Source organism: Rhipicephalus sanguineus, chromosome 4, assembly GCF_013339695.2.
Source record: "Rhipicephalus sanguineus isolate Rsan-2018 chromosome 4, BIME_Rsan_1.4, whole genome shotgun sequence".
In the NCBI taxonomy this organism is placed as follows: domain Eukaryota; kingdom Metazoa; phylum Arthropoda; class Arachnida; order Ixodida; family Ixodidae; genus Rhipicephalus; species Rhipicephalus sanguineus.
Window position 1 is genome coordinate 107,424,248 of NC_051179.1, and position 25,367 is coordinate 107,449,614.

At 47.5% G+C, this 25,367-nt stretch overlaps 1 protein-coding gene across 2 annotated transcripts in view; it reads right to left on the reverse strand.

The window, feature by feature from the left end:
* LOC119390536 (sphingomyelin phosphodiesterase 4) overlaps positions 1-25,367 on the reverse strand; it is a 76,690-nt gene that overhangs the window by 23,680 nt on the left and 27,643 nt on the right. For both annotated transcript variants that reach the window (XM_037658146.2, XM_037658145.2), the window contains exons 7-11: positions 24,249-24,708; positions 23,589-23,737; positions 21,320-21,410; positions 11,283-11,389; positions 4,842-4,965 (exon numbers count right to left, since the gene is read on the reverse strand). In XM_037658146.2, coding sequence (XP_037514074.1) covers positions 4,842-4,965; positions 11,283-11,389; positions 21,320-21,410; positions 23,589-23,737; positions 24,249-24,708 — 931 coding nt within the window. The remainder of the gene's footprint in view (positions 1-4,841; positions 4,966-11,282; positions 11,390-21,319; positions 21,411-23,588; positions 23,738-24,248; positions 24,709-25,367) is intronic.

Here is a 25,367-nt window from a genome sequence, read left to right on the forward strand (position 1 = left end):
AGGTAACAAGTAACAGGTACCAGTGCTCCCAGCTATTTACAGTCGCCAACGGATTTTTCAGACTCTATGGACCTTTTGGACTCCATAAGTGCACCGTCAAGGTTATTATAGAGCTAATACATTTTCGCGACTGATTTTTTTAATGTATTTATGCTCTAAAGTTCGATTTTTCAGGCTAAATCACTCGTTTTGAGCCACACCGCTTGATTTTGAAAGCTTTCCCGCTGGCTTGGTCAAGTTTGGCTTCCAGTGGCCAGATCTGTTGCCTCCAAGATTGGGAGTGCACACAATTTTCCAGTTTCGGAGGCCATGCCTGCTCTTGCTTGGCTGGCAAAATGCTCTAGAGCAGGGGTTCTCAATCATGTTGGTCCCAGGGAACGCTGCTAAGCTCCAATTAAGTGCCAAGGAACCTCCTCCATTAAGCTCCATGCTAAGCTCCATTAAGTGCCTAGGAATGGAGGTTCCTTAGATTGATCGCACCTTGGGTTGACCATCTATGTGACTTGGCGAGTGCGGAACCAGGGAAAATTTATCAGTGGCTCACAGAACCCCAAGGAGGGGCCTGTGGAACCCATTATGAGAAACCATGCTCTAGAGGACTGAACTTTTCTTTTTCAGTCAGCCTTATCACCATCATTAATACATCAGTAGGGTTTTTTTTCTGCATTTATTTTTCCAATTGTCATTCTGCATGCGGTCATGTTGGTCGTGTGTCAAGCTGCCGTGCTTGTCACATGTTATCTGCCGTTGCCACTTCTCAGTGGTTAAGGTGCTCGGCTACTGACCTGAAAGACTAGAGTTCGATCCCGGTTGCATTTAAACAAAGGTGAACTGCTGTAGGCTCGCGTACTGTGCGATGTCAGTGCAGGTTAAAGAACCCCAGACCACGTCATTAAATCCCACCAACCAGACAAGACACCGCATGCGTCTTTTTGTGACTGGCATAAAATTTTGTTTGCTTGGTGCCACGGAGCCACCCACTGTACCGTACAGAACGGTCGGCGGCAGCAATCGCCTGACAACTTTACGCTGACAACATTACTGTAGCCCAAGTACAACCAAATCTGCCCGTCCCCAACTGTAGCATGAAGCAGGGCATTGTTGTAGACTTTTTAGGCTGCTCTAATACAAATAAAATTCATTTTCATGTCTTAACATCTTTTGGACTGTTCGATTTTTCACACTATTTTGTGGTCCCTGACAGGTCCAGAAAATCGGTTGTCAGCTGTACTGCGGAGCGAACAGGAGTGGTGAAATTCCATGGTGCAGCGCGCCTGAACTGTTGATCTCAGTCGTAATCACATGACTGGTGTCTCCTGTGATAGAATCCACACGAAAATAAAGTTTTTCCTGGTGCTTTGAGACACCAGAAAACCACATTATCTTGGCTGCCGAAAAGTGGCCAAAAGACCACGGGCTGACTTGCGCCATAGCATTCCATAGGGTGCGCTGTGTGATTGGCCATGTGATTGTGTTATTCAGAGTGCTTTTCTTGCATCTGAAAAAAGTTTTGCTTCAATGAATACATTGTGTTTCGACTTCCTCCCAGTTGTAGTGCAATTAAAGCTCGGCTGCTTTAGCTTTTCTCGAGTGGTCGCTTATATAGAAATACTGCTTATAAGAAATTTTTTCGCAGTCCCGCCGACTTCGTTATAATGAGAGGTTACTGTATTTCTGTCTAAATAACTTGCATATGTCTTTCTGGGACACACATGAACGAACCACTAAGGAACGGTGGCTGCCACGAATGTGCGCGTCGAATGTTCACTTGAGGCCAACTGAAAACTAAATGCCGAAGCCCACCCCACCATAGTCCCAAGCGAATGACAGGAATGCCAAAACGCTTCATGCTTTTTGACGGCTTTATCGTCTTTAATCTACGCTTGCATTAGGCGCATACCTTCGGAGCTGTGTAGTTGCTACTGACGAGTGCGTCGATAGCGACCGCGGTTTCGTGTGCAGCGGCTGCTGCAAACGGTAGTTCCGTTTTCAATCTGTGTGTACTGTCCACGCACTTGACTTCAACGCTACGTCGTTGTTATCTATGATCGCGTCTAACACAGCTTCGTCTACAGCAGTTGTGGAAAGCAGCATTGCTTTGACTCGGAGAGCATTGGATGCGCATGTACAGTACTCACAGATTGAAATAGGACAATTTAGGGCTAAGTAATGCCCATGTTTTAGTTTCTACCGTCTTCAGTGTGGGTGATATCGGCGTGATTTCGACTCTAACGCGTAGATTAGCGCCAACATTATCTTTAGAGGCCTAATTAGTCGCGACATCACGTTGTTATCTCGAGCAATTGCGCGCACAAGTCATTATACTAAAAATTTTGATGTCGCGTTTGAATCTGTGAGTACTGTACCTTCGGAGTTTCGTTGTCGCCTTGCATGATCGCGCCGATAGCGACCACAACTTCGTCCACAGCAGGTTGTGGCAAACGAAAACAGCAGTTTTGATTGTGTGTGCGCTGGCCATCGCTTGACGGTTTTGGTACCCAAATTCATATCGCCTGTTGCGACACAAAAGTGTTTGGAACAGCCGAATTCCGGCCCAGTGGACACAACAGAATTCGGCCGGGGAATTTTACGAATTCGTATCAGCTGGGTTCGTATCACGGAGATTCTACTGTATACCCTAAATAGAATGTCCTTGCTGATGGCACATTTTCCATTCACCAGGTATGGGCTTGAACAGATGGAGCTCATTGCTTCTGCAGGAGTCCCACTGTTGCTATCATTATGGTATTGCGATCACAATGCAAATTAGCACACACAGTGTGTCACATAGCTTAACAGCACATCAGTTATCCAGGAAAAACAATCAAGGGAACCGTTGCAATGTTGCTCGTTTGGGAAGTCCAGAACAATTTTAACCACATACAAATAGGGGGCAAGAAAGAGAAGAACAATTTTTTGCATATTAAGAAATAAATGACCCTTTCACAATACTAAGAATGCAACTCTTGCCGTAACAAGATGCTTGGTAAAAGAGAGAGTGTACAAGGATAACATACAGGTGGCGCTGCCACCTCGATGTTCCCGCACCAACTGGTTGTGATATAGATTGACGTGTTTACTAGGGCTTACATACTTCATGTGGCAATGAAGACTATTTCTGTTATTTATGGGGATAAAGTGATCAAATTTGGCACGCATATGTGATTTGTTATGCTGATATCAAAACTAAAATCTAGGCTTGTGCGAATATTCGAACGAATATTACAGTATTCAAATTCGCTTCGAAACGAATTTAAATTATTCTAAATTTCGAAGTACTCCAAATGAACCACTAGACATATATAAACCGCATGTAACCCCTGTAAAGGCGGTTTCACTGCACTGGAGGGGTGCTATACCGTGAATACAGCTATCCAGGGGAAATCCACACTGCCGCGAAGCTCACTTCAAGGTTAAATGAACATACTACCCTCACAATGACACATCATTTTTTAAGTTTAAAAGCTCCTTATACTGGCTTATATGCTCTAAGTATAGTAAGTTTTAAAACGTAACATATTTTACAGGTTATCACTTGCATTCTACTGAAAGTCAAATCCTGCTACTATTTAAAGTTGCTTCCACTTCCCTTTGAACCAAAAAGAATGACATTTGCACATGCCTTGTTTAAATTAAAAAAAGAATATTGTGCAGGTTAGTTGGGTCATGACAAATGTGCTCATTTTTATTTATAATATGTGACCTATACTATCTGAATTCGATTCAAAATTATTTGATCAAATCACTATTTGCTTTGAACCTAAAATTTACTATTCGCACATGCCTACTAACAACTTTTGCAAAAAGCCAATAATAAAAATATGTGTGATGCAATCTGTATGAAGTGCAGACAAATATGAAAAACTTTGCAGCATTCGCCAATGTTTCAGGATCTAAGTGCAAAAAACAAAATGGTCTTGTCTTTACTTGTGAAATAGCACAGGGATGACCGACAGCAACTCCCCAAAAAAACCAAAGCTGAGAAAATGGAGCTCAAAGCTAAAAAAAAGGAACTCGGAAAGGAGTCGGTTTTATTTTTCATTGGAGAAATGCGGGTTTGTGGCCGTCTTGAACTCCGATTTCTCCTCTTTACAATGATGCCAGGACGGCATCACTGTGCCAAAGGGAAGCTGCAAGATTTGCATTTTCTTAAGTCCTATTTTCTCAGTTTTTGATGACAGCCCACCTGTAAAGTGCTTTTTTCTCACCATCTACTGCTTTTTTCTTCTAATATTTCACCACAACATAAAAGATGGCCTGAAGATCGCAAAAAAAAAAAGAAAAAAGAAATATAGAACATTTTGACCATATTTACCTTTACCACTGCCACATCACCCCTTAAAAAAATTAACATTGCTGACAGAAGGGGCCAGAGACTTAACGTACCAAGTTGCAGGAAATTTTGTGGAGCCAGAGTGGCTATAATATAAGAAAGAGTACTTTCAAATTCACAACATCACACTGCCCTTGATGTGCAGAAATACTAACACAAAATTTAGAAGCAGAACCTTGGCCCCTTTTTTTTTCTCTTCTAAGAATAAACCTATGACAGCGAATTTAAGGTCAGCAGAGTTTTCAAAAAATATTTCATCGGTCTATTGATTTATTGTTTCACTCTAGTGTTTAACATGCACCAAAACCTTGAGCACACTGGCGTTTTTGCATTTTACCAACATCGAAATGTGGCCGCAGTAGCCAGTAATCAAAGCCATGGCCTCTTGTGTGCTTAGCATCACAAGGTTACGGCCACTAAGTTGCCACAATAAGTAAGGCTGGTAATGAAAAGTATGTGGGGGAGGCATATATGCCTGCAACAAGCAGCAGAAGAGACTGCATCGCACCTTGGTAACCCGATACAGCGTGAATGCACAGTAGCGGCTTGCCAGGTCCATGCGAAAGAAGCGTGGCAAAAACACTCCCAGCAGCTCTGTGTAGAAGAGCAGGTGCTCCTGCACAAATGGCTGCCTGCGTCACAAAAAAAGAAAAAAAAAAGCATTATACTCTTTGTCCACTCATAAACCCGCCACTCGATCATCGAACCATTCATTGGCAGCGTTTAAGTTTGAAAGAGGAAAACAGAGGGTATATGAATGATACTGCAGTGGTGTCTTTGGATAACAATAAAACCTCATTAACACTTTCGTGACCGCTCCTATTCCCATCGATAGTACGTTATCGATGAATACAAATTCAAATTTTGGTGCTCTTCGAGCGCTTTTGGACAGCTCACGCCATCCAAACGGTAAAAGAGGAAGTATTTTATCAATTTCTCTTTTGAGTTTCTTTTCTCTGTCGCGGGGAAATTTTTAAAGCTCCTTCACAGTTGGGGAGGCACGCTTGTGGTTTCGGCTATGGTGTTGACATCACTCGCCAATTCTCCTGGGAACAGCGAATGCATCAAATCGCCGCAAACATCAGCAGGTGTCTGCCGGTAAGTCTCGCTTTCTCTTCAGGTCATTTTTATCACTGCCACATGTCGACGTAAACATATCCAGCATGTTCTAAAGGTCACAGCTCTTATCTGCAGGGCGTCAACGTCATTCGGGCAGGACAAGCTTGGTGCTGGCTGCATAGAGTGGAGTTGTCTCCGCAAAGACGGCTCGGAGTAGACCTTGGCCTAGCACTTCGGAGTGGAGTGCCAAGCGGCGGTTTCTTAAGCGCCATTTCTTACTGCCAAGGTCATCTGAGAGATATGCAACCACACAAATAAGTATGCGGGGATGCATATTTTCGAAAAGCCAATGTACAGTGAGAGGGATTGATCCTTGAGAGGGGTTACTGAGAAGGAGATGTGCAAGTTCGTCGGACTTCTGGTGTACATGGGAATCATCCAAGTTCTGCGCCTGCATTGCTATTGGAGTCAATGACACATATTTCAAGGCCTTCTTCCATCGTCAGTGATGCTACGTAAAAGGTTCACGGCGTTTCTTGCCTAACTGAGTGTCTCTGATCTAGAGAAGATGACCATCGGAACGCATGGGAAGATTCACCGCGTGTCTTCTCTACTGCAATACATGAACAATTCATCCACACTATTTTTTTCAACCGCGTCGGAACCTTTCCGTGGATGAGAGAATGATGAAACCTAAAGGTCAGTCTGGTATTCGGCAAAAGTGGTCAAATGGGGATAGAAATTATGGGTTTTTGACAGGCACCTCAAGGTGCCCAGCACCAAAGACAAAAAAGTGAAAAATCCCAGAACTGCAAACTATGCTAGAAGAAAGGAAAGTTAAGCACAAAAAAAAAAAATGCTTTGTACGTAACATCTGCAGCCAACCTCTGTTTCACCGTGTCGAGAAACTGCTTTGCGCAGTAATAGGCATTAGAGCTTATATTTTTGTATGTATGTAAATAACTTTTGTACTTATAGAGATCATATTTGCAGTATTATTATATGAGGGCCTTCTATTCCACATTTACATATAGATTTTTTTTTTAAATGTTTACCTAGTCTTTCCCTTTTATGTTTACTGTCACTGGTAGATGTCCAACTCTGAATGCCACGGCAAGGAAGCCATCTCTGCAGCAGTATGCCAGATACACTGAACCACTGTGCCAAGTGGGCAAGTCTCAGGGAGGAGCAATTAAAGCCTTATGTTCCGGAGGGCTTCACCCATTGGTTGACAAACAAGAAATGCACTAACTCATCGATGCATCTATTCAATTAACTGATGCCCTATTGATCATTTTTTTTCTTAAATGCATAAGCATTATATGGTGAGCTCCCTGGCAAATCTACCTGTCACAGGAAACAAAGGCCCATCTCGGAGACAGTGATGTTCGCAGCTAAAACTGGTTTGAAAAGAAAAATAAGTTTGAAAAAAAAAAAAACGAATCAATAAAACACTATGAAATGAAATATATATATAACATAAAAATTAGCCAATAAAAACCAGGGTGTCGGAACGAAATGTTTTTCGTTTCAGTTTTTCGTTCCACTGCAAAAAGTTCTGTTCCGTTTCTGTTTCGGAACGAAAAAAAAATGTTCCGTAACGGTTCGTAACGGTTCTTTTTTCTTTTGTATGAAAAAAATTGAAGGTAAGGCAATCATAAAAAAAACATTGGATTTGTGATGTAGTTACTTGCCCTCTTAAGAAAGTGGGACAAGGGTAAAACACGTTCTTAAGAGGAGTGGAAGTAACTGTACCACGTATTCCTACCAACTAGCACAAACCAGTATTCATTTCAAAGTCATAGTATTTATTTTCTCACAAAACAAATACGAATTTTTTTAGTGGGCTCAGCAGCATGTCATTGAGTGTACTCTCAGATGTGCGAGACCGCTGTTCTGATAAAAAGATCGCCAGGCCTGCGTGGAACACGCAGCACAGTCACAGCACAAGCTGGAAGAGCGGACTTTGTAGAGCCCATTGTTGTCTCTAGGGGCAACTAATACAAGTACACATGCAAGGTACCCACTACGTCATAAATCATCGCAATTTTTCTGAAGTAGCGAAGTTCCCACTATGCCATTTTCGTCATTCTTCGGAGAATCGCGGTACCCGCTACACATCTGTAAGGCATTATCTGCACTTTGTGCTGTGGCTGATGATGATGAAGAATTATGGCTGAGCACTTTGCAGTGGGTGGGAAGGAGTGTTGCAGAATGGGCGCCTCCATTCCATACAAATTCCATTCCGGGGAATTAGAACTTGCCGCATTCCATTCCTTTCAATTCCTCGGAATGAAAAAACTTAGCCCATTAGCGCTCCAGGAATGGCCTGGCAGTTCGATACAATTCCTGTAATTCCTCAACGTAGGAAAGGCATCTTGATAGTTTTATCGAGTTAAGAATGAATGCCCCATAAAGCTGATGTCATCAGATGCATTAATAACTGCAAAAGTATGCAAAACACGTTACCAAGGTCGAGGAATAGTAGCTTGGTAACATTTGATATCTCGTGCAGTACAGTAAAAGCTCGTTAATTCGGATTTCACGGGACCGGAAAAAATGCCCGAATTAACCGAATGCCGAATTAACGAATGAACAGGAAAAACAACATTAAAATCAAGTTGGAGAAGCATACCTTTATTTGCTGAAGTATTTTGTAATGGTCGCCTGCGTTTTCACGCAGATTCCGGCTTACATTACAATTTTTCTTAACTTTTCCAAATGGCCAACAGCACGCAAACTGCCGGAAGTGCTCAGGCAAACGCCCTCTAATATCAAAAGCGCCTCCGAGACTTCCCGTGAGGTGCGATGAGGTCGCGACATCATTAATAATTTCTTGATCGGGCAGGAGACCAGTCGTGGCGACACAATCATCAATCGCGATGTAGTCCTGAAGGGTCATATCTGTGGGAAGGACAGCATCGAAGGTCGGGCAGTCACCGTCGGTGGACTCGGCTGACACCTTGTCGATGCCACCGTCGGCTACTGCCGCATGCTCGGGCCTCACATGTAAACACGGTCACAACGGGAAAAAACAAGAACTCTGCAAGAACAGATGGTGCCGACACAACACAAGGAAAAATGGCGTCGGAGGCGCAGTGGAGCGAAGAAAGAAGACGCCGACGTTCGGTGACACCGCGATCGCCCCCACTAGTTGATGACGATGGCGATGTCACTCAAGTTTCGGTTTCACCCCAGTTGTGCCAGCGCTGCTTTACCACACATTTGTGTAGCGGCAGCCGTCAGAATTTGTCCGAATTAAGCGGTGCGGAGCCCAATTCTGACGAATTAACGAAGGTTTGGTCCCATAGATTAACATGCACTTTGGCCGGGACCAATAGAGCCGTCCGAATTATCCGAATTTCCGAATTAACGGGTGTCGAATTAACGAGCTTTTACTGTACAACCACCCTACTAATTCCCATAGGGGCAGTTCTCCCGCTACCTATAGTATTTGCATGGTCAACATGTTTGGACGAATGGTGGTGTTTCAATATTAAGCTTAAATTTGTTAATGCTAAAATGACGACATAGCGTATTTTTATGCAGACAAAAGTGCCTTTGCATCGAATACGGAACACTGGGCCGCACTGCTCGTCAGCATTCACGCTTGTCAAGCGCTCCTCGCAAGCATGGATGGGGGGAGGAGAACTTCCTGTGTTCACCTGTGTGCAGGTATGCAATGTCTTCCTTGTCGCAAAGGTTATTTACATGTGTCAAGTACTAAACTGCTCGTGAGATAAAGATCAGGCTGTGCATAGAGTATTCGCCACTTTTGTCTGGGGGTATCAATAGGAACCAACGCGCAGGGGTAATTTGTTTCGCCCGTCAGTATCTGCTGGGATAATGCATTTGTTTGTACACTAACTTATGCCTCGGTTTGTAGTAGGTGCGTTGCTTATAAATGTACCGTGCTTATAATCAGCCAAGCCATTTTAAAAATACTGCTTTATTGTTAATTTGCGAGGCTCTGACATACTAACTTTTGAAGTTTGAAAAACAGCACGTAGACGAAAACGTGCTCTATTTTCGGAAAAAGACGTAATTCCATTCCCATTCTATTCCTCCGAGCGTTGTCCCCATTCCATTTCGGGGTCGTGAAAATGTGGAATGATTCCGGAGTCATTCCAATTCTGGTGCGGCAACTCCGCAACACTGGTGGGAAGCATTAAATTACAACCTCTTTGCGCTATTAGCATTGTGTGATGACTGGTTGTTATTTTACTCTTCCGCCACGCTATATTACATATGTTAACGCGAATCCTTGCCCGGCATGACGCCCGTATAGAGTATTTTTGCGAAGGAGTTACAAGCGCCAGCGTGGCACTGTGGTGTAAGACCCGACTGCCACGCAGAGGGCGCGTATTAAAATCCCATCCGATCCTAGAAATTTGTTTCTCATTTAATTTTTTTTTATATCACTCGATAGCGGTCACGTACACCGGCGGCGGCGGACGACTACGACGCCAAAATCGGCTGTTGTGATCTCATAACAGCTTTCGCTGTAACAAACTTCAGTGCCGACAATGCCCTCAACACTTTGGCCTGCTTGACAGGCACGCTAAAGCCCACTTGCGTTAATACAGTAGAACCCCGCTGATACGTTTTTGAAGGGACCGTAGGAAATAAACGTAAGAGACGGGAAACGTAAGAGCCGAAAAACAGGAAAAACGGCAAAATATTTAGTGGTACAGAATTTTATTTCAATTCTTACGAGCAGCACGAAAATTGGCGCGCTCAGCCGCGATCTAGTCAATGAATAGAAACGCGGAGCTTAGGACGGCCTCATCCACAGAAATGTAATCAACGTATGTGATTTTTTTAACACCAACAGCTGTAGGCATGAAAGAACTAAGCACACGCAATCACGACCGGCGCGGCGAGTCCGACCGCGAACCGCACGCACGACCGTGCGAGCTCCAACCAGCTCGAACTCCTCCCGCTCTCCGACAAATAACGATGATGATGAGTATACGCTAACGCGATGGCAGAAGTGAATGCCAATCTCGAAGGCCTTGCTTTCGCATGCAATTACGTCATACACGCCATGTTTGTGCAATACAAATCTCAAAGGCTATGCTTTTGTCAATAGTAAATGCCGATCTCGAAGGCCTTGCTTTCGCGAGCAGTGACGTCATAGACGCCATCTTTGCAATTTGAATCTCGAAGGCCATGCTTTTGTTTGCATCAATTGAAAGATTCTGTTGCTTGCGCCTCTCATGCGGCTAATATTACGGTCAAACGAGGCCAAGCTGCGTGAAAATGCGCCATGGCCGCTCTCTTTGGTAGTCACTCGGTCGGCTCCGGGCGCACTTCGCGACGTATCATACGGGAACGGTCCGACAGTTACGACGTAACAGCGGGGTTCCCAATACATTGTATCCTATGGGAGCTATGCCGGGACCGGCGGAAAACGATGTAACAGCCGGGAAAACGCAGCAGTGAGGAACGTAACAGCGGGGTTCTACTGTATAAACATATCTGGGTGCCACTGTTTTCATTTTCGCACAATTTCCTGTCTGAGGTATGCGCTAATACTATACCCTGAGATATGCTCACATTGCATGAGCTCAGTTGTTCCGGATTGCAAAATTTTCTCGTGAACCGAAAAACGATTGAAAAAATTTTGGTTTCAGTCCGGAACGAAATAATAAGTAAAGTTTCGGTTACGTTTTCGTTCCGGTCAAAAATATCGTTTTTTGAGTTTTTCGTTTTCGGTTTTCATTCCGACACTCTGATAAAAACAAACAAGAATTAAAAAGAAACAATGTTTGTGTACTATGCCAAGCCTATGTCAGGGCGAGTTTGTGCACAATTTTTTCTATGTATGCCTTGCAGAAGGCCCCTTGTATAAGAAAGAATACATTTTTTCCAACTCGTGACTACTGACCAGTGGGCTTCGACGCCCTGGCTGGGTGACTTGTGCCGGTCGCCGTGCCTGATTTGTGGGGAGGCGTATCTCCAGGGTTGGATGAAACTCAGCCACGTCTCCAGCGGCTGCAAACAAGTAAGGAGAGCGTAGCGTGTTGAGGAGGTACGTGAATTGGTGGGCGTCCCTCAATTACTCACTTTCGCAGGGGTAGGCTGCATTCAAACAGAAAACTAAACAGCACCCTGTAATAGTCAAACCAAACTTTATCCGAGTCAATTCAAGACATGCATTATAGCAGAGAGCACGTTCAGAGCTGGCAGGCTCAATCACTATGAACTCTTTTTTTATTTTGTAGTGAGAGTTGAAGATTTGCATAAGAAAGCTTCAGCCAACCTGTGCATTGCTTTCCCATTTATGGAATAATGAAACACAGACCGTGCCTGTTCAACAAATTTTTATGCAACACGCTTTTTGATTCTTACAAACGTTACTTCTCAGGGCACACTTCGAATAACCTTGGACTGTGCCCCTATCGCTACCGTTCTTGCGGCATTAATTTGCTGCATCCTTCAGACTGCACAACCCGCAACTAAAAAACGGGGACTAGAATAGTGTTGGAGGGTCCGTTTAAAGAGTCACCAAAGTGAGACAATAAATCAGTTGTTTCGACTGGTGAATTAACCTATGATAACACTATTGATGTTGATTTCACCATTATGAGCTCTACTGGAATAAAAGAAAAATGAAGGTAAAGGTCTCATTTTTGAATTGCATGTCAAAACCCCCGCACCTGAATAACACTAGGATGGCACAGATCTCTGTCTCATTTTGCAGTGTAAGCTGTTATGAGCTCACTCACTGCAACCGCCGATTTTGGTGGTCTGTGAGCGAAAAATCACAATCGATGCAAAAAATGAAAATCAGGGTTTCCAGCCAGAATCAAACCCAGGCATTCTGTGTGGCAGTCAGGTGTTCTACCACAGAGCCACGCCAGCACTTGAAAGTGTTTTGGAAAAAAAAAAAAACCTACACAGGTGTCATGTATAGTAGAATCTCAGTGATACAATTTCAGTATGATTCGTAAAATTTCCCAGCCAAATTCTAACGTGTCCAATGGGCCAAAATTCGGATGTTCCTAACACTTTACTGCATTGCAACGGGTGATACAAACTATGGTGCCGAAACCATCGAACGACGGCAGAGAGCAGCGTGCTCCGGAAGCTTCATAGTATGCAAACGCGGCCAGTGCCCACACAGTCAGAACTGTGGTTATCGTTTGCCACAAGCGCTGTGGATGGAACTGCAATCATGTATGGCGACGATGAAACTTAAGGAACCCTGAAAGTGCACGCGCATCCAACGCTCATTGAATCAAAGCGATGCTGCTTTCCGCAACCACGGCAGATGCCATCATAGAAAGCAGCAATGTAATTTTTAAAGCATGTGCGTGGCCAGCGCACATGGATTGAAAACAGAACTTATAAGGGTACTTGCTTGGGCCAGTTGGTATCATTCATTGTTACGTTATTGCGCACCACTTTGAGGACGAAGACTGAACCACGCGTGTTCGTGTGGTTCAGTCTTCGTCCTCAAAGTGGTGCGCAATAATGTAACAATGAAAACAGAACTACCATTTGCCACAACTGCAGCACACAAAACCGCAGTCGCTATCGGCACGATCATCGATAGCGACTACGCAGCTCCGAAGGTATGCAGCTAGTGCAGCGGTACATTGAAGACAAAGTCGTAAAAAGGCACTAAGAGTTTCGGCGTTTCTGTAGTTTGCTTATGACATGGAGGAGTGGACTTGGGCACTTAGTTTTCAGTTGGCCTCAAGCGAAGCCCTGACGTGTGCGTCCGCGGCAGCCAGCTGCGCCGTCCCTTATTGGTCTGTTCGTGCGTGCCCCAGAAAGACACGCAAGTTCTTTCTACAGAAATGTTTTGTGCGTACATCGTGGTTTGAAAATGGATTTCACAAGTTTTTTGATGATACGAAATTTTGGGTGATACGAATATTTTCACTCCCCCTTAAGATTCGTGTGACCGAGATTCTACAGTATGTCGAGGAATCATGCTAGCAAATTCAATATTGCGTAGCAGAAGAATAGAACCGCATCAGGTGTCACATTGTGTGAATTATGTAATGAGTGTGGGCGGTTGAAAACTTCCCACCTGTTATAAAGGGCTCAGCCATAATCATCATCAGCCACAGCAACAACAAAGTGCACAGCTACATAGGTGTGCATATTGCCTTAGAGACAAGTAGTGGATACACCGCTACTTCGCAAAATGATGATTTATGGCATAGTGGGTACCTCACAACTGTACTTACAGTAGTTGCCTTGAGAGAGTTTACAATGGGCTCTATGAAGACTGGTCCAGCTTACGCTGTGAAGGCACGTCCACACCGAGCGCGGATCCGGAAAGCGGACGCGGATTATCTGCAAAAGCGGAAAATCCGCAGCCACTTCTCGGGATCGCGCCCGGACCAATTTTTTCAGCGCGGAAAAGTTGGCCGCTTTGGCCATAGCCAATCAGGGCCCTAGACGATGGAGACAAGTCCGTGCAAATGGCTCCTATCATGAGCGAACCGGTTGTGGCGTTCTCCGTCGAGCTGCTGCTGGATACCATCAAGCAGCACCCTGTGCTCTACGACAAGACCAACCCACGATACAAGGAAGCCGAGTGCAAGGAGGAGATCTGGAAAAAGATTGCGCAAGACACTTGGGCGTGACTGGTAAGTACACAGCAAGTACATAGCACTCAGCTGTCAGGTCGGCACCGTATGTTTACACTGCTTGATCAATGGACGCGTTTGCGTCACTCACTCTCTGTAAACAGGGGGTAGGTGCTCGAGCCAACGTTTTGACAAGTGGACTTGTCTTCTTCAAGGCTGGAACTACCAGCCTTGAAGAAGTTCCAGCCCTGAAGAAGACAAGTCCACTTGTCGAAACTTTGGCTCGAGCACCCACCCCCTGTTTACGGATATTTTCATCCCAGCTTCCGTCTTCCACTTCCTGCCGTTTTTTTGGATTCACTCTCTGTAGTACTCCAAATCGCGCGAACGAAGATGGGTCAACAAAGCATTTGCATGACCCATTTTATCGCACTCTAGTAAGGCTAGCCGAACCCACCGCCGTCGTTGGCGGGGTGTCTTCCTCTGCGCCTTCCGCTTCTCTTGAATAGCAGCTAGAGAAGTGGCAAGTACAATGGCAACCAACTCGTCTTCTTCACCTGAGCTCATCATTTTGCTCCAGCGTGTAGTGGACGGCAGCGCGACAGTGTTGACAATGTACCACAACAACAGAAAAGCGCTCGCACACAGTATCGGCCGGTATCGGCAGTATCGCGTAGTGCCGCAAGGTGGCGGCACGTGCACCGTGGATTCATCGAGATTGCTCCGCCCTCGCGGTGGAGCGGGCAAAAAGCAACGCGGTCGGTCTGAACAGCCGCGCGCGCTCGCTGCCTCTCCACTTCGAAAATCCGCTTGCCCGCTTGAGTGCTCCGCGCTCGGTGTGAACGTGCCCCGACTGTGCTGCTTGTCGTGTGCAGGCCAGACGTGTTTTTTTTTTCTTATTTTGGCCACATTAGCTCCAGAAAATATGCCGATGCTCCGACTTCCTTAGAACACAATGTAATTTATTTTTACAGATAACAAATTACACAGGACATAGCAGACACCGTCAAAACCTGTGACGTTACAGCAAGTTGGTGCAGAAAGATGGGGGCAATATTGTCATCTAATTTTTTTTGTACATTTTCTGGTCAACCAAATGTCTTTGAATGGCAAGAGTAGCACTTTTGGTATTGTGGAAGCGTTAATCTAGCAACGGAAACAAGATAATTTTTCAGCTTTAGCATCTCTAATCCAGACCAGGCATAAGCAGCACACACACGGTAGACTGTCAAACGGCACCTGAAGGCACAAGGTAAATGTGTTCCGTTGAACAGGAGTTCCGTTTACTGAGAAATGAACAGGGGTGCAGAATTCGAGTACGAGACAAATCATATTGCCACGCCCACTTCTTGTCTTGTTTTGATGTATTCGGGTTTGACCGGCAGGGACGGTTATCAACGCTCGACGCTGTCCGCGAAGCATTGTTCGAGAAGCTTCACGTCTATAGTAGATCGTTCTGTTAAGATTGCGCCCCGCACGCGAACGTTCCAGCTTTGTCTAGAGATAACGCCGCCACCAGCGATATTGCTGGAAAGTTCGATACCGCCTGTATAAAAGCCGACGCGATTGACCGCTTGTCAGTTGATCGACGGACGACGCCCTGTTCGCCGCTATATTTGTACAGCGTGTATTGCTGTAATTCTAGTTCTCATTTTCCGGCCACAAGTTCGGCCAAATAAACAGTTTCATCCTGCAAACGCCGACTGCTGTCTTCATCGACGTCACGACCACGTGACATCTGGTGGAGGTGCTGCTTCGCTCATGTTCCGGTCGCCCCCGTCAGGCCGTGAACCCAGTCCGGGCCGCCACGAAGACATCGACGCCTACCCTGAACAGCGAGAAAGCCGCAGGACACAAGGACTACCTCCAGAATACCAGCCTTTACCCGACAAGACCAGGAAGACCCCGACCATGACCAACACAACAGCGACAATGACAGCAACCATGCCGCTTGCACCCGTGCTGCTAAAGCGCCCAAAGGAACCACCGACCTTCCACGGATCATCTGCTGAAGACCCGGAAAGTTGGCTGGAGAAGTACGACCGCGTCGCCATTTTTAACGAATGGACCGATGAAGACAAGTTAAGACACGTCTACTTCGCCTTGGAGGACTCTGCCCGAACTTGGTTTGAGAACCAAGAGCGAAGCCTCACGACGTGGGACATTTTTCGCACAAGATTCCTTGCCACATTCACGAGTGTCGTCCGCAAGGAGAGGGCCGAAGCTCTGCTGGAAACCCGTGTGCAGCTTCCAAACGAGAACGTGGTGCTGTACGCGGAAGAGATGAGCAGACTGTTCCGACACGCCGACCCAGCCATGCCCGAGGACAAGAAAGTCCGCTTGCTCATGCGAGGGGTAAAGCAAGAGCTCTTCGCTGGGCTAATGCGGAACCCACCGTCAACAGTCCAAGAGTTCGTCTCAGAGGCGACGACGATTGAGAAGACGTTGGAAATGCGCAACCGGCAGTATAATCGCCGATCGATTCAAGACAACCCAGTTGTTCATGCTGTCGGCTCCGACGACCTGCGCGAAACGATCCGAGCGATCGTGCGGGAAGAACTACGCAAGCTCTTACCCTCACCACAGCCTGAAGTTGCGTCGATCGCTGACATCGTCCGAGAGGAAATCCAGCAGTCTCTGGGCACCCCCGAGTCAGCGCAGCCGCAGCTGCAAGCAGTGACCTATGCTGCTGCAGCCCGACGCAACGTCCCCCCTCCTCGCCCAAGTCAAGACGCCGCGCCGCCTCAACAGTTCCGCCGCCAGGCACCACCGCCGCCGCCACCGACGTCACACCGCCCGCCAGCCGGCCAACGATACACGCCGAGGAAGACCGACGTTTGGCGCGCCCCCGACCACCGCCCACTCTGTTACCATTGCGGAGAAGCTGGCCACACTTACCGCCGCTGCCAGTACCGACAGATGGGACTGCGTGGATTCGCCATCGACGCGCCGCGTCCACAGCGAGGGGAAAGACCACGTGACATCGCCGACTACCTCGCGGGAACGCAATGGACGCCCCGACAACCTTCCCGTTCGCCGTCGCCAGGCCGCTACGTCTCTCCCCAACGCCGACCATACACTGGCCCAACACGGGGCCGGTCACCTAGCCCGTATCCGGAAAACTAAGGGCAGCAACCGATGGAGGTGCGGTTGCTGTACGATGAAATACGGAAGATCCTCCGCCGCCGACGACAACGCCGCAACGACATCTAAAGAACACGCCGCAAGCCGAACGAAGCCCTGACGTCGAAACTTCACGGCCCGAAGAAGACCTGACGACACAACGACGAAGCAGCGGGACAAACCGACGTAGCCGTGATCCGACGCCGCGACCAAATCGAAATGGTAGGCGAACGAGTGACCTCGACGTTCTCATCGACGGCCACAACGTCACCGCTCTCGTCGATACTGGAGCCGACTATTCCGTCATCAGTGGACCGTTCGCGACGAAGCTGAAGAAAGTCAAGACCGCCTGGGAAGGCCCCGAAATCCGCACAGCGGGAGGTCACCTAGTAACGCCGGCAGGAATCTGCACAGAGAGGGTCTCCATCAACAACCGGATTTATCCCGCAAGCTTTGTAGTCCTTCAGCATTGCTCCCGAGATGTCATCCTTGGTATGGACTTCTTAGGCCTTCATGGTGCAGTGATCGACCTCAGATCGAAGTCGATAACACTATCTACAGAAAAAGCATTACCGCGGTACACGCCGCCAGGGAAGCAAGCCTTGAATGTGCTGGAAGACCAAGTCACCATTCCCCCTCGCTCCAGCGTCATCATTTCCGTCGGCTCTCAGAAAGTAGCAGACCTGGAAGGCGTCATTGAAGGCGACCAGCACCAGTTGATTAACCGCGAGATTTGCGTCGCAAGAGGAATAGCAGAGTTGCGGGGAGGCAAAGCAACAGTGATGCTCACAAATTTTAGCAACGAGTATAAGCACGTAAACAAAGGCACGACAGTCGCCTACATCGAAGAAATCACAGCTACGTCGATGGCTTTCGCCATCGCCGATTCTTCCGAGCCAACACCGACGAACCAAGCTTCTCAACCAGTTTTCGACGTTAATCCTAGCCTTCCGAAGCATAAACAAGAACAGCTCAAAACCCTGCTCTTGAAATACAGGGACTGCTTTTCGTCATCGTCAAGAATCCGCCAGACCCCAGTCGCAAAACATCGCATCATAACAGAGGAAAATGCCAGGCCACTCCGGCAGAGCCCGTACAGAGTTTCAACGCGAGAACGCGAATCCATAAAGAAACAAGTCGACGAAATGCTACGCGACGACATCATCCAGCCGTCGAAGAGTCCATGGGCGTCACCCGTGGTGTTAGTGAAGAAGAAAGACTGAACCCTACGCTTCTGCGTCGATTATCGCCGCCTGAACAAAATCACGAAGAAGGACGTCTACCCTCTCCCACGGATAGACGACACCCTTGATCGACTCTACAACGCGAGGTACTTTTCGTCGATGGACCTCAAGACCGGCTATTGGCAAATCGAAGTCGACGAGAGAGACCGAGAGAAGACTGCCTTTATAACACCAGACGGCCTCTTCGAGTTCAAGGTTATGCCCTTTGGTCTTTGCTCGGCACCTGCGACGTTCCAGCGCGTTATGGACACCGTGCTGGCTGGACTGAAGTGGCAGACTTGCCTTGTGTACTTGGACGACGTCATTGTGTTTGCCTCAAGCTTCGACGAACACCTCCGGCGCCTTGACACTGTACTACAAGCAATCAAGACTTCTGGCCTCACCTTGAAGCCTGAAAAGTGCCGCTTTGCATACGAGGAGCTGCTGTTTTTGGGTCACGTGATCAGCAAGGGTGGTGTTCGCCCAGACCCGCGGAAAACAGCTGCCATCGCTGCCTTCCCGCCCCCCACTGACACCAAAGCCGTGCGCCGTTTTCTCGGCTTGTGCGCCTACTACAGGCGCTTTGTCAAGGAATTTTCACGAATCGCCGAACCGCTAACTCACCTCACGAAGACCGACGTGCCATTCAAGTGGGAAACGGCGCAAATCGAAGCATTTGAAGAACTGAAACGATGCCTTCAGATGCCTCCTATACTAGCACATTTCGACGAATACGCCGATACGGAAATCCACACCGACGCAAGCAGCGTAGGACTCGGCGCCGTCCTTGTGCAGAAGACTGACGGGCAGGAAAGGGTCATCAGTTATGCTAGCCGGTCGCTATCAAAGGCAGAAACGAACTATTCCACAACAGAAAAGGAGTGCCTAGCGATCATCTGGGCTGCATCCAAGTTTCGCCCCTACCTCTACGGCAGGCCCTTCAAAGTTGTGAGCGACCACCACGCATTGTGTTGGCTAGCTAACTTGAAGGACCCTTCAGGTCGCCTCGCACGGTGGAGCCTACGACTTCAAGAATTCGACATTACCGTCGTTTACAAGTCCGGAAGGAAACACTCCGACGCTGACTGCCTGTCTCGCGCCCCCGTCGACCCACCGCCGCAGGACGACAAGGAGGACGACTCCTTCTTGGGAATCATAAGTGCCGACGACTTCGCCGAACGACAGCGAAGGGATCCAGAACTCAGGGGCCTTGTGGAATACCTCGAGGGCAGGACCACCGTTGTTCCGAAGGTATTCACGCGGGGACTGGCGTCATTTTTCTTGCTCAACGGTGTTCTCCTAAAGAAGAACTTCTCACCGCTTCGAGCCGATAGCCTTCTCGTGGTACCCTCGACATTGCGGCCAGAGGTCCTCCAGGCTCTGCACGACGACCCGACGGCTGGACACCTGGGTGTTTCTCGCACGCTAGCAAGAATACAGGAGAAGTACTACTGGCCGCGCCTTTCCGCCGACGTCACTCGTTACGTGAAGACCTGCCGGGACTGTCAGCGACGCAAGACACCGCCCACTAGGCCAGCCGGACTTCTGCAGCCTATCGAGCCACCTCGACGGCCGTTCCAGCAAATCGGGATGGACTTACTGGGTCCGTTCCCGACGTCCAATGCCGGAAACAAATGGATCGTCGTAGCTACAGACTACCTCACCCGCTACGCCGAGACGAGGGCCCTGCCTAGAGGCAGTGCCGCCGAGGTAGCGAAGTTCTTCGTTGAGAACATCGTCCTGCGTCATGGCGCCCCAGAAGTTCTCATCACCGACAGAGGTACGGCGTTTACTGCTGACCTAACTCAGGCAATACTGAGATACAGCCAAACAAGCCACCGCCGGACCACAGCGTACCACCCACAGACAAATGGCCTGACCGAGCGGCTAAACAAGACCATCGCCGACATGTTGGCAATGTATGTCGACGTCGAACACAAGACGTGGGATGCCATCCTTCCGTATGTGACCTTCGCATACAACACGGCCGTCCAAGAAACGACGCAGATGACTCCGTACAAGTTGGTCTACGGAAGGAGCCCGGCGACGACGCTCGACGCCATGCTACCCAACGTCACCGACGAAGAAAACCTCGATGCCGCCGCTTACTTACAACGTGCCGAAGAAGCTCGACAGCTCGCCCGCCTGCGCATCAAGACCCAACAGCACACCGACAGCCGTCGCTACAATCTTCGACGACGCTTCGCGGAATACCAGCCCGGCGACCGTGTTTGGGTCTGGACGCCGATACGCCGACGTGGGCTTAGCGAAAAACTCCTTCGGCGATACTTCGGGCCATACAAGGCTCTTCGACGCCTCGGCGCTCTTGACTACGAGGTGATCCCGGACGGCATTACGAACTCCCAGCGACGCCGCGCACGACCTGAAGTCGTCCATGTCGTGCGCCTTAAGCCGTTTTTTGCGCGTTAGCGAACCTGGGGACTCTATTTTTCTTCCTTTGTTATTGTAATTTATTTTTGTAGGCACTTGTTTTTTTTCTCTCTTCTATGTTCTTTCACAAGCATCGGGACGATGCTTTTTCAGAGGGGGGCAATGCCACGCCCACTTCTTGTCTTGTTTTTATGTATTCGGGTTTGACCGGCAGGGACGGTTATCAACGCTCGACGCTGTCCGCGAAGCATTGTTCGAGAAGCTTCACGTCTATAGTAGATCGTTCTGTTAAGATTGCGCCCCGCACGCGAACGTTCCAGCTTTGTCTAGAGATAACGCCGCCACCAGCGATATTGCTGGAAAGTTCGATACCGCCTGTATAAAAGCCGACGCGATTGACCGCTTGTCAGTTGATCGACGGACGACGCCCTGTTCGCCGCTATATTTGTACAGCGTGTATTGCTGTAATTCTAGTTCTCATTTTCCGGCCACAAGTTCGGCCAAATAAACAGTTTCATCCTGCAAACGCCGACTGCTGTCTTCATCGACGTCACGACCACGTGACAATATTAGAATCAGTTGTTCCATTTAAGCAGTTCCATTTAAGAGATTTCCGTTTACTGAGAGTATAATGTACTCACAAGGCGCAAAGAGCTGTCCAGTGGCCAACTGGCGAGGGCATGCTTGAGGAACATGTAGAGCCGCTTGCGAAAGAGCCGTGGCAACACCTTCCTGAAAACGGGACAAAAGCAAACGAGCGGAAGACATTTCATTATTTTGTCAATTTGCAAGTGCGCTTCACCAGGCTAGACACTTTGCTCAACTCATGGCAGCAATAGTCCGATCGCATAACTAAATCATTTGAAGAAAAAATGCCAGCTATGGGTGTAAGGTAAACATCTCACTAGCGAGACAAACAGTTGTGGCAGAACGCCACAAAACAGTTTTGAGCAACTCACTGATGACGCAAGAACAAAAGAAGGGGAATTGTTTGACGGGCTCGTTCCTCTGCTAGACACAACTAATGAAACCAAGAGACAACGGACAAATGAACAGAAATTTGAGTTAGTTGGCCTTACACAGCAAGTAAATCGCAATTCATCGCAATGCATCAGACAAAGGACAGCCGCAGAAACAGAACACTCACAGCACTTTCTGCACAATGTTTCTGAGGCAGTTTCCCTTTAATGCATGTTGATTTACTTCCTCTACAACAGCAACTAGCTTAGATTTCTGTTTCAGCTTAACTAAATAGTTTGGCCGACTGTGGGTTCAATATTAATGGGCACAGGTCTTATGAAGACATCGCAGCGAGCACATCAGTCAGCACAAAGTTCTTGCAAAGTTGGCAAGGCGACATGCCACTTTTTGTTTCAAAGGCCAGCTGATTCAGAGGACACCATTCTACGTGCTGTGCCAGCAGCAACGAAGCCACATATGCGCTTCCAGTGTTCTTCCGGTTGAGTCAATTTGAGCCATACACAATGTCGGCTTATGACCGCTGCACACGTGCCTGCAGCAATTATTGAGGCTCAGCCATCCATAATACTAAGCAAAAACATTGTCAATGATGCAATAATCCGGAGTGGTTGCATTTATTTTACCTTATCAGACGGTGCAAGCACTCGGCACATTCGGCAAGCAATCTCCAAATCATGATTGATAGGAAGGTATATAACCACTGCATCTTACCAGAACTCACCTACGGAGCAGAAACCTGGAGGCTTACAAAGATGGTTCAACTGATACTGAGGACGACGTAGCAAGCAATGGAAAGAAAAATGATAGGTGTAACCTTAAGGGACAAGAAGAAAGCAGAGTGAGTCAGGGAACAAATGGGTGTTAAGGACATTTTAGTCGAAATCAAGAAGAAATGAACATGGGCAGGATGTGTAGCACGTAGGTAAGATAATCGCTGGTCATTAACGGTAACTGACTGGATTCCAAGAGAAAGCAAACACACGAGGGGGAGACAAAGTTAGGTGGGCAGATGAGATTATGAAGTTTGCAAACATAACGTGGCAGCGGAAAGCTCAGGACCGGGTTGATTGGTGGAACATGGGAGAGGCCTTTGCCCTGCAGTGGGCGTAGTCAGGCTGATGATGATGATCGGACACTGAAGACACTGGCATAAAGTATGATAAGACTTGTCCCGTTTTCAGGAAGGTGTTGCAGCGGCTCTTTCGCAAGCGCCTCTATTTCATAAAGTATAAACCCATTTTAGTGGCACGTTAAGTAATGGATGCTTTGACACAGTTACGTCTGAGCGGTGCATGCTGAATTTCAAAGTATTCGAAAATGAACGAATAGGCATATATCAGACCGCATGTAACCCTTTGTGAAGGTGGTTTCACTGCAGCGTGGTAGTGCTATGCTGTGAAAACACCTATCCAGAAAAAATTCGCAATGCGGCAAAGCCCCACTTTAAGGTTAAATGAGCATATTACCCTCACATAGATTAATAATTTTCTGAAGTTTAAAGGCTTGTTATATGGGCTTAAATACTCTATGTATAGTAAATTTTAAAACAACATATTTTACCAGTTATCACTTGCATCTTACTTGAATTCACATCCTGCTATTATTCAAAGTTGCTTCCACTTCACTCTGAACCAACATGAATGAAATTTGCACATGCCTTGTTCCAATTTTTTGAAATATTGTGCAGGTTAGTTGGGTCTTGACAAATATGCTCATTTTTCTTTATATGTGATATATACTATTCCAACTATTTGATTAGAAATGATTTGACCAAATCACTATTCGCTTCGAACCTAAAGTTTACTATTTGCACATCCCTATAAATTTCAATCTATGAACTTTTGCTACAACTGCTTTTTTAAGCATTGAAAGTATTGTTTTGGTGACATTTAGCTAGTTTTAAATGTATGTGGATGGTAAAGGACTCACAGCTTGATGTCATCCATAGGGGTCTGGATGTTGCATGGGTAGGCAGCACTGCTGCTGGTGTTCCGCCAAGCAGTGTATCGAAACTGGTGCAAGTGCTTGACCATCACTCGCACTATGAGCATGTGAAACTGGCTGGGTACCGCAGAATCCTGTCAAAAGGATAGAATGGTAAAAAAACACGAGCACTACATTCTCCATTTCATACATGGTAGGCAATGCCAGCAAAATGTAGCACCTGGGAATGTACCGGTTGCATGGATTAATATAAGAGAGGAGCGCTGACTCCGCTGCCGCCCAACGCATTCGCTCAGGACAAACCTTTGCTTCCCCTTCGCTCCTTTGCATTCCTTTGCTTTCCCCTTCGCTCCTCTTCATGCTTTCGCACATGCTTTCTTCTCTCCTTACACTGATTACAACGTGCAGCGCCGTCTGTCGAGGCGCATGGAAATCATTCAACACCTGCGCTCATGAGCACATGCACTGACTAGCGGAGGCCGGCGGAGACAGCAGCGGGGAGCGTGCACTGTTGCTATAGCAATGACAGAGAGAACCCCCGGCTGTGGCTGCGCTCGACAACGAAGTCTCTCCTCTGCTGCTTTTCTCCATTCGTAGTGCCATCTCGCGAACACGGCGTAAATCAAGATCTGGCATTGCACTCACCTCGGTCATGCTGAAGGTGTGGTGAAATGACACCGAAGAGGGCGCAGTACCCGGACTACCGTACGGCGAACCGGAACCCGACGGAGTCCTGCCGAACATGGCTGCGGCCACCTGCTGCCGGCCCAGCCAAAACTCGAGCAGGACCTCCAAGAAGGTCTCCGAGACGCGTGCGTGAGGATTGCTGCAACCCACTGCCGGCACCGGCGATGACGTCAGAACTGGAAACCCAGAAGGTGGTGTCGACACCACGGTCGTGCCGTAGTGGCGTGGCGGAGTGGTCGGGGAGTAGTTGCTCATGTTGCCGGACCCCGAGTAAATGCTCGGCAGAATGTCCTTGCGAATCAGGCACGGCTCATTGTTGGCGTGGCGGTGCGGGACGCCGGCGGCGCTGTTCGGGCAGATTCCGCCCGGGGAAGACGTCCCATTCCAGAAGACCGTGTCCCGCTCCCGGTACAGAGGACTAGGGATAGAGCGAGAAAGCACAGACTTCTGCACATCATCAGTAACACAGGAAGTGCTAAGCCAAGCATTAGGAGTGAAAGAATGCGGAGACACCGTCCTGAAACCCTTAGCTCATTCCCAAACATTGACCGGGGTCTATTTTGAAAGCTTCTCCTCTTTTTAACACATTGCACTTGCTACTTTCCAAGCAAGAATACCATGCTGAGCTCGCGACCGCAACGTACCAGAAATGAAGCATTAGAAGACATCCATCTCATACAAACATTACCGTTATGGGATCTGTGGGAGTGCATACGGGAGTGTAAAAAGACCACATTATAGCCGGCACTGCACTATAAGCAGTTACAGTTGTCGACCAATATTTCGGATGCCAAATTTTTCAGACATGCTTGAATATTTGGACTTTAAATGCCCAGCACCAGGATATACCTTATAAAATCAATGTATTTCACAGCTCCAACATTTCAGACATTTAAAGATGGGCTGTTCAATATTTCGGACTTTCCAAGTGTCAGCCATAGGCTTGTGCGAATAGTAAATTTTAGGTTCGAAGCGAATTCGAAGCGGATAGTGATTTGGTCGAATAATTTCGAATCGAATTCGAATAGTATATATCACATATTATAAAGAAAAATGAGCATATTTGTCATGACCCAA